At 45.0% G+C, this 16,867-nt stretch overlaps 1 protein-coding gene across 1 annotated transcript in view; it reads left to right on the forward strand.

Moving 5' to 3' along the window:
* The first annotated feature begins 1,169 nt into the window (after positions 1-1,169).
* Positions 1,170-16,867, forward strand: part of LOC137306881 (low-density lipoprotein receptor-related protein 1-like) — a 106,080-nt gene continuing 90,382 nt past the window's right edge. The window contains exon 1 of the mRNA XM_067976270.1: positions 1,170-1,493. Coding sequence (XP_067832371.1) covers positions 1,406-1,493 — 88 coding nt within the window. The 5' untranslated portion in view covers positions 1,170-1,405. The remainder of the gene's footprint in view (positions 1,494-16,867) is intronic.

Genomic DNA, 16,867 nt, shown 5'->3' on the forward strand with positions numbered 1-16,867 from the left:
GGATGTGCGTGGCCTTTTAACGTGTGGGCGGGGAAAGGGGCGTGGCTTTTTAACGTGTCTGTCTGGAGGGTGGGCGGGGAAAAGGGGCGTGGCTTTATAACGGGTGGGCGGGGAAAGGGGCGTGGCTTTATAACGGGTGGGCGGGGAAAGGGGCGTGGCTTTTAAACGTGTGGGCGGGGAAAGGGGCGTGGCTTTTTAACGTGTCTGTCTGGAGGGTGGGCGGGGAAAAGGGGCGTGGCTTTATAACGGGTGGGCGGGGAAAGGGGCGTGGCTTTATAACGGGTGGGCGGGGAAAGGGGCGTGGCTTTTAAACGTGTGGGCGGGGAAAGGGGCGTGGCTTTTTAACGTGTCTGTCTGGAGGGTGGGCGGGGGAAAGGGGCGTGGCTTTTTAATATGGGCGGTGAAAGGGGCGTGGCTTTTTGCCGTGCGTCTGTCTGTCGGGGAAAGGGGCGTGGCTTTTTACCATGCGAAATAGCTGTGGGGTGGGCGGGGAAAGGGGCGTGGCTTTTTAACGTGTCTGTCTGTGGGGTGGGCGGGGAAAGGGGCGTGGCTTTTTACCGTGTGTCTCTCTGTGGGGTGGGCGGGGAAAGGGGCGTGGCTTTTTCCGTGTGTGTGTGTGTGTGTGTGTGGGCGGGCGGGAGGAAAGGGGGCGTGGTTGTCTTCTGAGCATGCGTGATTGTGGGGGGGGGGCGGGTGTGCGCGAGCTGCGTCGGTTGGCATTTGATTTTTTTCCCCCCCTCCCCCCCTCCTGCCAACAACCGCCGCCGCGCGTGCGCGTGCGCGTCACCTCACCTCACGCGCGCTCTCACCCCAACGTCGCCTCTTACAACGCGCGCGCGCGCGCGAGGGCGAGAGTCGTCCGTCCGTCAAACCCACAGCCGAGTCAGACCGAGCGAGGGGCTCGGCGTGGACGGACGGGAGGAGCGCGTCGCGGTCGTCTCCCCCTCGCTTTTAATTTTGTTTTGTTTTTACAACAAAAAAAAAATCTGATATTAACTTTTAATGTCCGGGAGAATCACGCCATTAAAGAGAGAGAGAGGGAGTTGGGGGAGGGAGGAAAAAAAAAACGTTGAGAGGAGCATCGAAGCCCGGGGTCTGGAGGGGGGGGGGTTTGTGTGGAGAAAGTGAAGAGAATTAATTTTTTTTTCTTTGCAAATTTTGTAACCAACCCCCTCAGTATTTAAATTTTTTTCCCCCAACCCCCCACTTCACATGAAGCGACCCCCATCACCGGGCAGAAAGAAACCCCTCTCCTCCTCCTCCTCCACCTCCTCCTCTTGCTGCTGCTGCCTTTCTTCTCTCGCATCTATCAATTCACGAGAGAGAGAGAGAAAGGGGTGCAATTAAACCGTTAACGGATTAAAGAAGGATTTTAAAAAATATATATATATATATTTTTTGCACAATGCATTGCTTCGGACCGGCTCTGGTGCTGCTGCTGGGGTTTTTCGTGCACGGCGTGCAAGTGCTCTCGCAGACCCACACGACAGAAGGTAAGCCCCACACACACACACACACACACGCAACAAAAATTATAATCTATCTGCAAAAAGTTGCATTTATCATTTTGCATTGATCAGATTTTTGCATTTGTGTTCATTGTTGTTTGGATTCGTCTTGAGAGGTCGTTGCAAATACACTGCAGTGCGCCTCAATCTGTGCGTGACATGGTATTGGATTGAGAGGAATTGAGACCTGAAGAAATATATCTTATATTTGCACACACTGTATATATTTATCCTCAAATGCAAAAGTCTGATCCTTTTTATTGTTGCAATTTCCAGCACGGTTGCATTTTTTTGTAAAAAAACAAATGTGCGAAAAAAAACCCTGTTTGTAGCTCGAAAAACAAAGGTTTTTGTTTTTAAAAAATCGTGTTGTAACTATAAACAAATGTGTGCAAAATCCTGTTGTATCTAAACACATTGTGGAAAATTGTGTCTTATGTTCTGCTGCAAAAACGAATGTGTAATCTTTTTTTTCATCCTTGTTTTGAGGTGAGGATTAATTTGCAATTTTCAGGAATCTGTATTAAGTCTGATTCAGTGGTTTTTTTTATTTTGGCAATTTTCAGGATGCTTCGGGAAAAAAATCTGTTGCATATTTAAAATGTGTGCATTTTTTCCTTTTTTTTGATGTGTGGGGTAATTTCAGGGTGTGGGAATCCGTTTTTATTTTCTGTGTGTGTGTCTCACTTGCAAGTATTGCAAATTTCTCCTCCTTGCACCTCCCCTACTCTCAGCTGCATTGAATCAAAGCAGCACTGTTTCACCTAGACGGCAAAAGAAACATGTTTAACCCACTTGCTGGAATTTTGCATTGCTGAAATTATTTTATTTGAAAAAGAAACAGATTGGTGGTTTGCAAAGGAATGAAAATCAGTTTTTGGCTAGTTCTGGTCTGAGATGTTTTTAAAAAAAGGTATGCAAACACTATATATAAAAAAAATAGGTCTACACACAGTAATATAAAATGCAATAAACAATCTCGTTTAATTTCCAGGTTTCAGGATTGCAATTGTCTTTTATTTTAAAAATAATGGTTCTCTATTTACTGTCTGGAGCTGGCCATTTAATGCAAGTACAAAGTAAATAATGTCATGTCAAACAAATTTAATTTCATTGCAGATTTCTGACTTCAGGCACTAAAATTACAGGATAATTTTTAATAGTAGTGTCTCTCCGGGATGGCTTATGCATTTTTTTTTGTCTGAAAACGTTGAAAACAACCAGTTAAAATTATTTTAAAGAGAGAAAAGGAACAAACTTGCATTTGTATAGTGACTTTCACATCCATGGGACACCTCAAAGTGCTTCACAGCCAGTGGATTATTTTTGTATGATAGTCACAGTTGTAGGTAGGCATGTACTGCAGCCAGTTTGCGCACAGCAGGATCCCGCGGACGGCAGCAAGATAAATGACCAGTTAATCTGTTTGTGATACTGGTTGAGGGATAAATATTGGTCCCAGCTCACTGGGGAGAACTCCCCCCCCCCCCCCCCCCCCCCGCCTGCTCTTCTTCCAATAGAGCCGTGGGATCTTTGACAGCCGCCTGGGAGGGCAGACGAGGGCCTCGGTCTCACGTCTCGTCTGAAGGACGGCACCTCCGACAGTGCAGTACTGAGGGAGTGCTGCATCGAACTGTGTCAGCCTGGATTATGTGCTCAGTCTCACTCCAGAAACTTGTCACCCGCAGTCTTCCGACTCGGGAGTAAGTGCTACCCTCTGAGCTGAGGCTGACTGGTGTTGAAAGTAAATTGATGTAAACTAGGAGCAAACATACTCACGATAGTTAAATTTTGTATGTTGTGTCTTAAGTAGGGACGATAAGATGTTTTCCAGACAAGTAATGTGTTTGCAGGAACAGTATCGCATTCTTGTACCCCTGTTTATTATAGTGTAGTTTCAGTTCTATTAAGCTGATAAATATTTTGGATAAACCAGTAACTATTAATTAACAGCAGCAACAATGTCTTTTAAAAGTGAACATTTAGTTTCTCCCCTCCCTGTCCCAAACGAGTGAGATGGCACATGATTAAGTTGAGTCATCCCCTTGATCAGCTTTCCTTTTTGCATGATCCAGACTGAGTTTGTCCAAAAGTTCCTGGGCCAGTGGAAAAAGTCTGAAGTTTACTGGGCCGTTCAGTGACAGCGGTTGTGTAAAGTGTTTGACACTCGTCCCATCTCTTGCAAAATGTCACCTGGTGCACTAGTTGATAGTTTGTGATTTTCCGCACAGGAAGTTAAGACCAGGTGAAGTGGGTTTAGAGGACGGGGTAATACTGTGCACACGGTAATTCCGTCCCTGTTTTAAAAGTCGTGTATTCTCTCGCCGCTCTTGCAGACATTTGTAACGAGAGCTGCAGCGCCTTCACTGGTGGGAGGGTGTAATTACACCGTGACCAGTTTACATAGGCAGTTCCCATTATAAATGTTGACAGGAATTTATAATGGAAAAAAGTTGATTGATTATCAGATTTTTAATATATGGATAAAACAACTTGCCTAAGCTGAATGTTCTCTGGGGGCACTCTGGAATAAAGATTTGACTTGGCTTACGACAGGAAGGGGCAGGGAGCCTTGAAGCCTGCAACTTTAGTTGCGATGGACACATAGTGACAGCACTTAAAGTAATTCATTGGCTGTGAAGTGTTTTTTTTTAAGCTGCCCAAGGATGCAAGTTTGTCCGTTCTTACTGGATTTCATTTGTGATAGATTTCATAGTTCCTTGTTGGGAAATCCTCCCAATATATTTCCATTATGGAGTGACAAGAGAGGCATACTTTATACGTGTGCCCTTGAGGGGGGTTTATGAGCTAATTAGCCCTCCTTTTGTTAGATATTTAAGCTTGCAATAGAATCCCACAGCTCCCTTAGGCATGTCTTAAGCTGTAGATGTGTTATGATTGAAGCTGTAGGTCTTTTTGTTTTTGAACTATGTTCTTTACATCTAGATTTAGCATGGCATCAAACCTCACGCATGTAACCGTGAGGAAACAGTGATTTCCCTCCTCCAGTTCAAAGTGTTTCGAAGCCAATGAATTACTTTGGAAGTGCGGTCAGTGTTGTAATGTAGAGAAACAGGGTAGCCAACTCGCGCACAGCAAGGTTCCGCAATGAGACAGATGACCAATCCCACTGTTTTTGGTGGTGCTCGTTGGGGGATAAGTGTTGGAGAGTTCCCCAGCTCGTCTTCGAATAGTGGCCGTGGGATCTTTTAGTTGGTGAACACTTGGAGTACATCGGGTTTGCACAAACATGCTAAATGCCATCTCTGGGCAGGATAACATTGCTGCACTGACTTTATGTTCACCCTAGATCTTGTAGATAGGATTTGAATTAAACTTCAGGCTTGTTTTAGGAAGTGGTCTAGTTAATTGTTAAACAGTTCCTTTTCATTGTACTTATTCAAGTTAAGAGATCAAAAATTTTTACTCCACAACTTGCATTTATGTAATGCCATTTTTTTTTAAATTGTTTTTTTTTTATAAAGCCCAATTGGAAGACGAGATGGATGAACGGAGGGAGATATTAGAAGGGTTGACTGAAAGCTTAGTCACAAATGTGGGATTTGAGAAGGTCTTCAAAGGAGGCGAGAGAAGGGGAACGGTACAGGTGTTTAGAGAGGGAATTTCATAGTGGCATCTTCCCTGCAACTCCCGTGTTTCGAAACTCTCGTCAGGTTTCCGCCCCTGTCACAGCAATCAAGTGGCCCTAATCGAAGTCATAAATAACATGCTCTGTGACTGGTAACCTTTCCATCCTCGGCCTCTCTGCAGCCTTTGTTACGCTGACCACACCACCACCACCCTCCATTGCCTCTCCTCTGTTGTCCTACCCAGTGGAATTGCCCTTACTTAGTTACACTCTTATGTATCTGGTCAAAGCATCTCCAGCAATGGCTTCTCTTCCTGCCCCCATCACTGTTAACTCTGGAGACCCTCACTGATTTACCCTTGGCTCCCTCTTCTTCCTTGGCAATGTCATCTGAAGACTTGGGGTCAGCTTCCACATGTATGCTAATGACACCCATCTTTACCTATCCTCTATCTTTGACCTCTCCTCTATCTTTGACCTCTCCAATGCCTCTTTGGTGTCAGACTGCTTGTCCGACATTCAGGATTTGAACTGTCGTTTTGGCTTGTGCCTCTGGTTTCATCTCCCTCTGTTTCAGGTTGAACCAGACAATTTGCAACAGTGGCATCCAGTATGACCTTGAGCTGAGCTTCTGACCCCATATCCCCATCTCCATCACTAAGACTGCCTACTTCCACCTCTGTAACATTGCCCCCTCCCAGCCCATCTGCTGCTGAAACCCTCACATGCCTTCGTTGCCTCCAGACTCCACTATTTCAAAGTTCTCCTGGCCAGCCCCCTATCCTCTATACCCTGTAAACTTCAGCTCATCCAAAACTCTGCCGCCCATTTCCTATCCCGCACCAAGTCCCGTTCACCCATCATTCCTGTACTTGCTGACCTACATTGGCTCCCGGTCCCCCAATGCCTCAAATTTACAATTCTCGTCCTCTTGTTTAAATTCTTTTATGGCTTTGCCCCTCCCTATATTGGTAATCTTCTACAACCCCGCAATAAGAGCACTGCGTTCCTCCTACTCTGGCAACTCGTGCCTCGCCTTTCCCTTCGCCCACCATTGGTAACCGTGCTTTTTGCTGTCTAGCCCCCAGTGCCAAATCTCTCCACCTCCCTGTCCTCCTTTTTAAGACCCTCCTTAGAACCCACCACTTTGACTAAGCTTTTGGTTACCTGTCCTCATTTCTGCTATGGCTCGGCATCCATTTTTGTCTGATTGCGATTGAGGCGCTTTGGGATGATTTTCTGTTTAATGCGCGATGTAAATGCAAGTTGTCCAGGCAGCTGAAGGCTCTTCTGCCAATGGCGGAGTGAAGGGAGCGGCAATGCCTGAGAGGTTACAGCTCGGGTACTGAAGTGTGCTGGAAAATTGCAGAGGTAGAATGGAGTGAGGTTGTGGAGTGATCGTCATGGGATCATGCAGCACAGAAGGAGGCCATTTGGCCCATCGTGCCAGTGCTGCCCCTCTGAAAGAGCTATCTAATGAGTCCCACCACCCGCTCTTTCCCCATAGCCTTGCAAATTTTTCCTTAAGTATATATGCAGTTCCATTTTCTGGTTAATCCCCTCTGATCCCTCTCCAGGGCCTGGACATCCTTCCTAAAGTGTGGTGCCCAGAATTAGACACAATACTGCAGCTGATTTATAAAAGTTTACCATAACTTCCTTGCTTTTGTACTCTATGAATTTATTTATGCATGTTTTAAACAGCTTTATCAGCTTGTCCTGTCACCTTCAAAGATTTATGTATGTGATATTTGATAAACACAAAAGTTTAGCCCAAACATTTTTATTTATATGCCAGCCGCTTGTGTATGTATGTGTCATGTCTCACCTTGGACACCAGTTAATACTTTGTCCCTAATCTGACTAGATCCAAAACTCCTGTTGCCCCGTATCCTAACTCGCACCAAGTCCCCTTCACCCATCACCCCCTGTGCGCGCTGACCTACATTGGCTTCCGGTCCAGCAACACCTTGATTCTAAAATTCACATCCTTGTTTTCAAATCCCTCCATGGCCCCCCCCACCCCCCATCTCTGTAACCTCCTCCAGCCCTAAGACCCTCCGAGATCTCTGCGTTCCTCCAATTCTGGCCTCTTGCGCATCCCCCGATTTCCATCGCTCCCACCATTGGCGGCCGTGCCTTCAGCTGCCTGGGCCCTGAGTTCTGGAATTCCCTCCCTAAACCTCTCCGCCTCTCTCTCTCTCCTCCTTTAAGACGCTCCTTAAAACCTACCACTTTGACCGAGCTTTTGGTCACCTGCGCCCCATTGTTGTACATAAAATGTGCTGCAACTGATTTTCCCCAAGAGCAGTAGAAATCTGGATGAATGAGCAGGGACCACGAGGGGGGAAAGCCCCATCTCTGACTGCATAATCATATAATATAGTTTCTCATTGACTTGTATAAACTGCATTGAAAATTCCGCATTCTTTTAATAACCGTATGGGGCGTATTGATGCAAAGAACATGTTCGTGCTTAGCAACTTTTACTTACCGGATGGTTTAACAAATGGATAAAAGGGTTAAATTATGACGACAGGTTGCGTACACTGGACTTGTATTCCCTCAAGTATAGAAGATTAAAGGGTGATCTAATCGAGGGATTTTAAGACGATCAAAAGAGTTGATAGGTTAGATAGAGAGAAGCTATTTCCTCTGATGGGGGGAGTCCAGAACAAGGTCGGGGGGGGAGGGGGGTATAACATTAAAATTAGAGCCGGGCTGTTAAGGAGTGATGTCAGGAAGCACTTCTTCACACACAGGGGAGTGGAAATCTGGAACACTCTTTCCCCCAAAAAAGCTGTTGAGGCTGGGGGTCAATTGAAAATTGCAAAACTGAAATTGATAGATTTTTGTTAGGCAAGTATATTAAGGGTTACAGAACCAAGTCAGGTAAACGGAGGTAAGATACAGATCTTACGGTCTGATTGAATGGATGGCGGAACCGGCTCGAGGGGCTGAATGGCCTACTCCCGTTCCTATTTCCTGGCCTATGGAGCTTCGGATGCCAAAGCACAGCCTGCAGAATGTTAGGGAGATGGTGGCATTGTTCATAGCTCTTGATCCAGTATGTCAACAGTACAATTCTCCTGCCGTGCTAAGCATTTCACTTGTACACGAGCCTGTTTGTGATGGCATGTTATTTAAACATATATTGTCAATACGGTATGGATGCAGTGGCACTTGCGTATACGATTAGATCTGAGGCAGTTTCTGTAACGCAGCTGCTTCTTGAGGTGGGCTGCAGTGTTTAACAAACCAGATTGCGTAAATATCGGTGGATCATTGGAAAATATTTGTCTTGAGGCACTGAAACAGATTTTTGGATGTGGACTACACTGTACGGCATCTGTGGCCCAAACACACTCTCCATGTGAAGTTATGCTGATTACGATTTTTATAGGCGAGAGCGTATCCCGTTAGGTTAAGTGTTTTTGTTTTTGGAACACTAGGATAGAAAAGACTGCATTCTCGAGAACAGATGGTTAGATTATGGTGTGTCGTCAGTAATAAAAGTTGGTCAGAAATAAACATCAGGTATAAATAAACGTGCGGTGTCTTTCCCTGCCTCACTTTCTTCCCTCTTCCCCCTGCTTCGTGCTGTTGGCTGGCAAACCTTTGTTATATTGCACAGGCTGTTGTGAAACATTTTGGAAAAAGTAAGTGGCAGCACTTTAACGTACAGCACCTGGGGAGAGGAAGAGAGAGAGAGAGAGAGAGAGAGGGAGGGGGGTTGTTTTGCGAGAGTATGCCAAAGGGATATAAAAATCCTCCTGATACGAGCTGCAGATTACGTTTGTCTTACCTCACTGGGTGTATGCGAGCAGCTTGCTATCGTCTGGCCGTGGTTTTTAATATTTAAGGTAATTGGCAAAAAGAACCAGAGGGAGAGATGAGGAGAATTTATTTTTACGCAACATGATCTGGAATGCGCTGCCTGAAAGGGCGGTGGAAGCAGATTCAGTAGTGACTTTTTCAAAAAGGGAATTGGATAAATACTTGAAAAGGGGAAAAATTTGAAGGGCTACGGGGAAAGAGCAGGGGGGAGTGGGACTAATTGGATATCTCTTTCAGAGAGCTGGCACAGGCACGATGGGCCGAATGGCCGCCCCCTGTGCTGTAAGATTTTATGAAAAAGACCAAACTTTGCTCAATTTCTTAAATTAAAATTCATCTATTTCTCAGCCTGAGTTTGGTATTTATTCAGTACTTAAAATAAATGATTGTAATGCTTCACTTGCACCCTACATAATTATTTAAAATTTATGCAATATGAAGATTTATGCACACAGTAGGTGGCTTACTGTTCCCGCCCTTCCAGTGGTGGCATAGATTTAATGCTATCGTATAGAACAGCTTCCCTTTAAATCAGTGCGCCTCTCCATCTCTCTCCACCTTATTTTTTAAAAGCCTTCTCAAAAACCAACCTCGGCTGAAGATTTCTGTCAACCCCTCCAATCTGACTACTGGCTCCCTGCCAATTTTGTCTATTTGTGAAGCGCCTTGGAATCTTCTTTTCATGTTTTAAAGGGGGTTTTACACATTCTGTTTGTTTGCCTGTATAATACAATCATTGTTGAAATTTGGTTTGCTCTCGATCACTTAAGTTCAAATTCGTATTAATTGTACCAAAAAATTATTTACAAGCATGACCTGGGAGGGAATTCGTAGAACGTTTATAACGGGGAATACAGGTCTTTTGATCCCTCCGGTCAGTGCTGGTGCATTTCTTCAGATGAGATATGTAATATAAACTCGCTCTCCTTGATTCCTTTCCCTTTTTAACGTTCCAAAATGCTAAGGAGACGTCCTCATGCCAAATAAAGGACGAGCAATTTGTGACTTTCTAAGCAGTCTTGGCACAAGATGCTGTACAGTTGATGTGTGGTGTCCATGCTAAAGCGTGTGCGTATTATATGTGACCACCTTCGGAAGGACATATTGGCCTTGGAGGGAGTGCAGCGTAGGTTTACTGGAATGATACCCGGACTTCAAGGGTTAAGTTACGAGGAGAGATTACACAAATTGGGGTTGTATTCTCTGGAGTTTAGAAGGTTAAGGGGTGATCTGATCGCAGTTTATAAGATATTAAGGGGAACAGATAGGGTGGATAGAGAGAAACTATTTCCGCTGGTTGGGGATTCTGGGAGTAGGGGGCACAGTCTAAAAATTAGAGCCAGACCTTTCAGGAGCGAGATTAGAAAACATTTCTACACACAAAGGGTGGTAGAAGTTTGGAACTCTCTTCCGCAAACGGCAATTGACGCTAGCTCAATTGCTAAATTTAAATGTGAGATAGATAGCTTTTTGGCAACCAAAGGTTTTAAGGGATATGGGCCAAAGGCAGGTATATGGAATTAGCCATGATCTTATCAAATGGCGGAGCAGGCATGAGGGGCTGAATGGCCTACTCCTGTTCCTATGTTCCTAATAAGTAACCTAAGGTGTCAGCCTTGGTTCAGTGGGAGCACTCTCTCCCCGAGTCAGAAGGTCGTGGGTTCAAGTCCCACTCCAGAGACTTGTGCCACCCGAGAGAGCAGACGGGGCCTCGATCTAACGTCTCATCCAAAAGAGGGCCCGTCCGGCGGTGCAGCACTCCCTCAGTACCGCACTGGAAGCGTCAGCCTAGATTTTGTCTACGCCCCTGACAGTGCGGCAGCCCCCTCAGTACTGCGCTCCTGACAGTGCAGCAGCTCCCCCGGTACTGCATTGGGAGTGTCGGCCTGGATTTTGTGCTCAAGTCTCTGGAGTGGGGCTTGAAGCCACTTAATAGGAGATCTTTAACTAACTTTTTCAGGGCTCATAATCTATGGTTTGCCCTCTTCCAGTTGACTTGCCGATCCGCAATTCCCAGTGCAGTGTGGACGGCTATATGTTATTGCAAGACAGAATGGATGCTAAATTAAAGGAATGTGTTCTAATAGTTTACTTGCAAAAGCAATTTGGCACATCCCTAATTTGGACAGTTAGAATGTCCATATTGTTCTGCGATGTTTACCTGCGCTAAATATTGTCACTTGTATTTTCAAGCTGGTGATTTTTGCAAACCAGTTGTATGCAAGAGATTGCATTAATATATCATGGGCAAACGTTACTTTTGCCCGCAAGTGAATGTAACGCGTTAAATCGTTGACATTTCTTGCGTCAGTGAGAGTTGAGATATTGTGCCAGAAGACTAGTTTTGTAAACCGACATTTTAACGACCTCAGCAATCCTGTCGATCCCTCGACAATAATTCTGGAATGGTGAGATTAATACTTACGCAGCAGAAATGCTGCTTTATGCCTTAGTTGTTGGGGGGTTTGTTTTTCAGCGCAGAAACTCATGGACAGCATGCTTTGGTTAATGAGATTGCATTCAAATTCCATGAGCTGCACCATCTTTCTGATTCAAGTGAGAGTTTTAACAAAACTTTGAAAAAGTTTCTTTGTGTTTGAATGGTACCCATTGTCAGATTGTAGGACAAGCAGGTTACTTACTTTGAATGCAAATAAGAGACATTCATCCAGTAGTTGCAATTCGAGATCGTTGGACCCTTGACAAGGACGCCAGTGTTGAAATTCCAGCCTTGACTGACTTTCACACTCCAGCTTCACCTAGAGGATGAATTCATTCAGGTTCTCTGTGGAAAGGGACAGTAAACCAGGGCTCACTGGGTAATGCTCTCGCCTTTGAGTCAGAAGGTTGTGGGTTCAAGTCCCACTCCAGAGACTTGAGCACGTAATGCTAGGTCGGAGGGGCAGTATTGAGGGAGTGCAGTACAGTCAGAGGTGTCGTCTTTCGGATGAGACGTTCAACCGAGGTCCCTTCTGCCCCCCTCAGGTGGATGTAACACACCCCACGGCCACTATTTTGAAGAACAAGAGACCTGGGGCCAATATTTATCCCTTAACATCACTAAAGAAATAGGTTATGTGGGTCATTATCACATTGCTGTCTATGGGATCTTGCTGTGTGCAAATTGGCTGCCGCATTTCCTACATTGCAACAGTGACTACACTTTAATAAGTGCTTCGTTGGCTGTAAAGCGCTTTGGGCCATCCTGAGGCTGTGAAAAGTGCTATATGAATGCAGGTCTTTATTCTTTAAAGGGGCCTTTCCTGCTTCATTTGAAGGTCATCTTCTGATGGGTTAACAAAGATGTGTTGTTCTGGAGATGTTTGTAGGTTGGACAGCGCAGTCTCACTGACCACGGAATAACTGGGCTTGGAGGGAATACCGATCCTGAACTATCAGGAATCATTTGGTTGCCCATTTTGGAAAACTCGCCCATGGTTTGTTGCATTTAATTGAAGACTTTGACTATCCTACTGAATGGGGATTTCCTGTTCTTTGAGCATGCTTGGTTATTGCAGGGCTTGAACTAAATGTTACAACACTAGTAGGTGGCATGTGCTGGTCTTTTAAGATTGTAGAGACTAAAAATGTCCCGACTGTATATTTCCTTTTAAATTCTCTGCCAATTTGTCCCGCCACCCTCCTCTCTTGAAGACACCTTGATGGCTGCTGCGTTTCCTACGTTACAACAGTGACTGCACTTATAAAGTACTTCATTGGTTGTAAAGCACTTTGGGACGTCCTGAGGTCGTTAAAGGCGCTATATAAATGCAAGACTGTCTTCCTATTTTTTTTTCCCCATCTCCCCAAATTTTCCTCACTTCTGATTTAATGTCAATCGTTCTCTTCTCCCTTCCTTCCCTCCGCCCTCTCCTGTAAAGTGCCCTGAAGTGTTCTTTTTACTTGAGGACTGTCGGTTTCTCCCACCCCTGCCCCCTCCAAAAAAAAAATGACCTCAGTGCGGCGCTCCCTCGGCGCCGCCCCTCCGACGGCGCGGCGCTCCCTCGGCGCTGCCCCAGGAGTGCCAGCCTGGATTTTGTGCTCAAGTCTCTGAAGAGCCACAGCAGCCGTTCAAAATCTGTCCTATTGGGGGTGAGTCCTTTGTTCCCATGGCTGAAAATGAAAGGACATTACAGTGGAGTATTAACTCTGTGTTGCCTCCAAGGGATTAGGCATACGTTATTTTTTTCCTGGTCTCGTTTCCCTCTGGCAGGAGCATCTGATGTCCTGTGCTGCTAATAGGTGAGAGAGAGGAGAACCAGTAATTTGCCACACCACTCTTTCCCACGATACCATATGTGATGGTGCTAATATATTCAGCGGTGTCAAAGTCCCTACAGTCCTATCCCAAATGTTAACGCGGTGTTATGTTTGCATTTTGTTCTCACTTAAAGTACGCCGGGATGCTTTTTTAAAAATCTGATTTGTCCAAAATGCCAGAACCCACTGTGTGCACTTCCTAGTAAATACTGTGGAATGAGCTCCTAGAAATTAGTTATTTTGACTAGTGAACATTATCGACAAGCTTGTGAACAGTGAGTCTTCATCGAAATCTGTCAAAGAATAGAGTTGAGAATGTTAATTAGTCTACTACTGAGATGGCGACAGTTTACGGTGAAATGTGGTGAGGTGATGTGATTAGAAGTGACTTGCAGTTGTTACAGCACCTGTCCGTTACTGAATGAGAGCCTGGTTTTGGGGGGGGGGGGGGGGGCGCAGGGTGATGAGAACTTCAGTATCAGCACAGGGTAATCAAAATGTTTTAAAGTTGTTTTAAAATTGCCACAACCTCCATCTGTGGCTCAGTGGGTAGCAATCTCTGAGCCGGAAGGCTGTGGGCTCGAGCCCCACTTCAGAGACCTGAGCTCAAAATCTCGACTGACACTCCCGGTGTCATACTGAGGGAGCGCTGCACCGTCGGAGATGCTGTCTTTTCGATGAGACATTAAACCGAGGCCCTGTCTGCCCTCTCGGGTGGACCTAAAAGATCCCATGGCCGCTATTTTGAAGACGAGCAGGGGAGTTCTCCCCAATGTCCTAAGGCCAATATTTATCCCTCAACCAACATCTCTGAAACAAACAATCAGGTCATTATCACATTGCTGTTTGTGGGACCTTGCTGTGCTCAAATTGGCTGCCGCGTTTCCTACGTTACAACAGTGACTACATTTCAGAAGTACTTCATTGGCTGTGAAACGCTTTGGGACGTCCTGAGGTCGTGAAAGGCGCTACATAAATGCGAGTCTTTCTTTCTTAAAAAAACAACCTTGAGATTGCACTGCTGTCTGTTCACCTGCCTCTCCTGGGTGTGAAAATGGTGAATTTTTGACAATGATGCAGTGTCTGGTTTGCAAATGTTGAGCCTGACAAGATGACGTTGCTGAGTGGCTGAATATGCACACCAGCTGTTAGCATATGAAGAAATGTTTCCACTGTCAAAAAACTCTTCTGTTCCCCGTGACTATGTGAAGGATGTGGGTAGAGCAAGCAGCATCATCCACTGCTGGCAGCCATTTGGAGGTCTTCCAGTATTCTATGATTGGATTGGTGATTGGAAACACCGTGCCTGACTCTGTCAACGTGACATATTTTGGCGAGGAGACTTTGGGGAGGGGGGGGGGGGGGGTGTTCCATTGAGTCCACAACACAGAAACAGGCCATTCGGCCCAACTGGTCTATGCTGGCCTTTATGCTGCATACGAGCCTCCTCCCTCCCTACCTCATCTACCCCTTCCATTCCTTTCTCCCTCATGTATTTAGCCAGCTTCCCCTTAAATACATCTATGCTATTTGCCTCAACTACTCCTTGTGGTAGCGAGTTCCACATTCTTGCCACTCTTTTCGTAAAGAAGTTTCTCCTGAATTCCCTTTTGGATTTATTAGTGTCTATCTTATATTTATGGCCCCTAATTTTGGTCTCCCCTGCAAGTGGAAACATCTTCTCTACCTCTACCCTATCAAACCCTTTCATAATTTTAAAGACCTCTATCAGGTCACCCCTCAGCCTTCTCTTTTCGAGAGAAAAGAGCCCCAGCCTGTTCAATCTTTCCTGATTAGGATATCCTCTCGGTTCTGATATCATCCTTGTGAATCTTGTTTGTACCTTCTCCAGTGCCTCTATAACATGGAGAGCAGAACTGTGCACAGTGCTCCAAGTGTGGTCTAACCAAGGTTCTATACACGTTTAACATAAATTCTCTGCTCTTCAATTCTATCCCTCTAGAAACGAACCCCAGTGCTCGGTTTGCTTTTTTTAATGGCCATATTAACCTGCGTCACTACTTTTAGTGATTTGTGTATCTGTACCCCAAGACCCCTTTGCTGCTGTGAGTGAGCGAGCACCTTGATGCATTGGGACAGCGGGATATTGCACGGTATGAGGTGTTAACTGGGCAGAGTTGAATCCCTTTCCCATGATAATTGTACCTTCCAGTCTACAGTGCAGCGCATCACAGTGAAAGAAGGAAAGAAAGAACTTGTATTTGCACGGTGCCTTTCACGACCTCCGGACGCCCCAAAGCGCTTCACAGCCGATGAAGTACTTTTTGAAGTGCAGCCTGCGGTGTGGGGAAACACGGCAGCCAATTTGTGCAAAGTCCCACAAAAAAGCAATGAGATAAACGATCAGATAGTCTGTTTCGGGTGTTGGTCGAGGGATAAATATTGGCCCCAGGACGCCGGGGAGAATTCCCCTGCTGGTCTTCGAATAGTGCTGTGGGATCGTTTACATCCACCCGAGAACAGATGAGGCCTTGGTTTAACGTCTCATCCGAAAGACGGATTACCTGTCCCTCAATCACTATCTTTTATGCACTTCGCACTCCTTTCAAATGCAATAGTGGTGGTTCCTGTATGTCATTATATTGTGCACCATATTTATGGTGCATTGAATAAATGGATTAAGTATTTGACTCCTGCACCTTTTTTGTGCATCATATTCATTACTTGTAAATAATGCCTGATGGTAAACCTATGCATTAACTGTAATATACACTGTAATTAAATACAGTGGCAGTGGTTCTGAAAACATGTAACTTGTGATAAAGCATTACAAGAAATGTTTTTGTACTCTAATTCAACAGCATGTACTTTTATCTGATTTTGTATCAGTTTTCGTGTTGAAGGAATACAGTGGAACATATACGAGTTCTCCAGACTTTGTCGCAATTGACTCCTGATAATTCAAAGTTGCTTTTTTACACTACAAAAATTTACATGACCCAGTAGTTTGAATTAAGAAATGCGAATAATAGCAAAGTGGTTAATTTAACAGTGTTTGAATTATCAGATAATTTGAATTAATAGACTGGTTTATTTCTAGAGGAATAGAATTGAAAAGCAGAAGTTATGTCAGACATGTATAGAACTTTGGTTAGACCACACTTAGAGCACTGTGCACAGTTCTGGTCTCTATATTACAAAAAGGATATAGAGGCACTGGAGAAGGTGCAATAAAGATTCATAAGGATGATACCAGAACTGAGAGGTTATAACTATTAGGAAAGACTGAACAGGCTGGGGGTCTTGAAGGCTCAGGGATATCAGTCCTAATAGAAGTCTTTAAAATTATGAAGGGGTTTAATAGGGTAGACGTAGAGAAGATGTTTCCACTTGTGGGGGAGACCAAATCTAGGGGCCATAAATATAAGATCGCCACTAATAAATCAAATAGGGCCTTCAGGAGAAACTCCTTTACCCAGAGAGTGGTGAGAATATGGAACTCGCTCCCACATGGAGTGATTGAGGTGAATAGCATAGATGCATTTAAGGGGAAGCTAGATAAACACGTGAGGGAGAAAGGATTAGAAGGATATGGTGACAGGGTGAGATGAAGAGGGGGTGGAAGGAGGCTCGTGTGGAGCATAAACACCGGCATAGACCAGTTGGGCAGAATGGCCTGTTTCTGTGCTGTACATTCTATGTAATGATTTAG

This window comes from Heptranchias perlo, chromosome X (genome assembly GCF_035084215.1).
Source record: "Heptranchias perlo isolate sHepPer1 chromosome X, sHepPer1.hap1, whole genome shotgun sequence".
In the NCBI taxonomy this organism is placed as follows: domain Eukaryota; kingdom Metazoa; phylum Chordata; class Chondrichthyes; order Hexanchiformes; family Hexanchidae; genus Heptranchias; species Heptranchias perlo.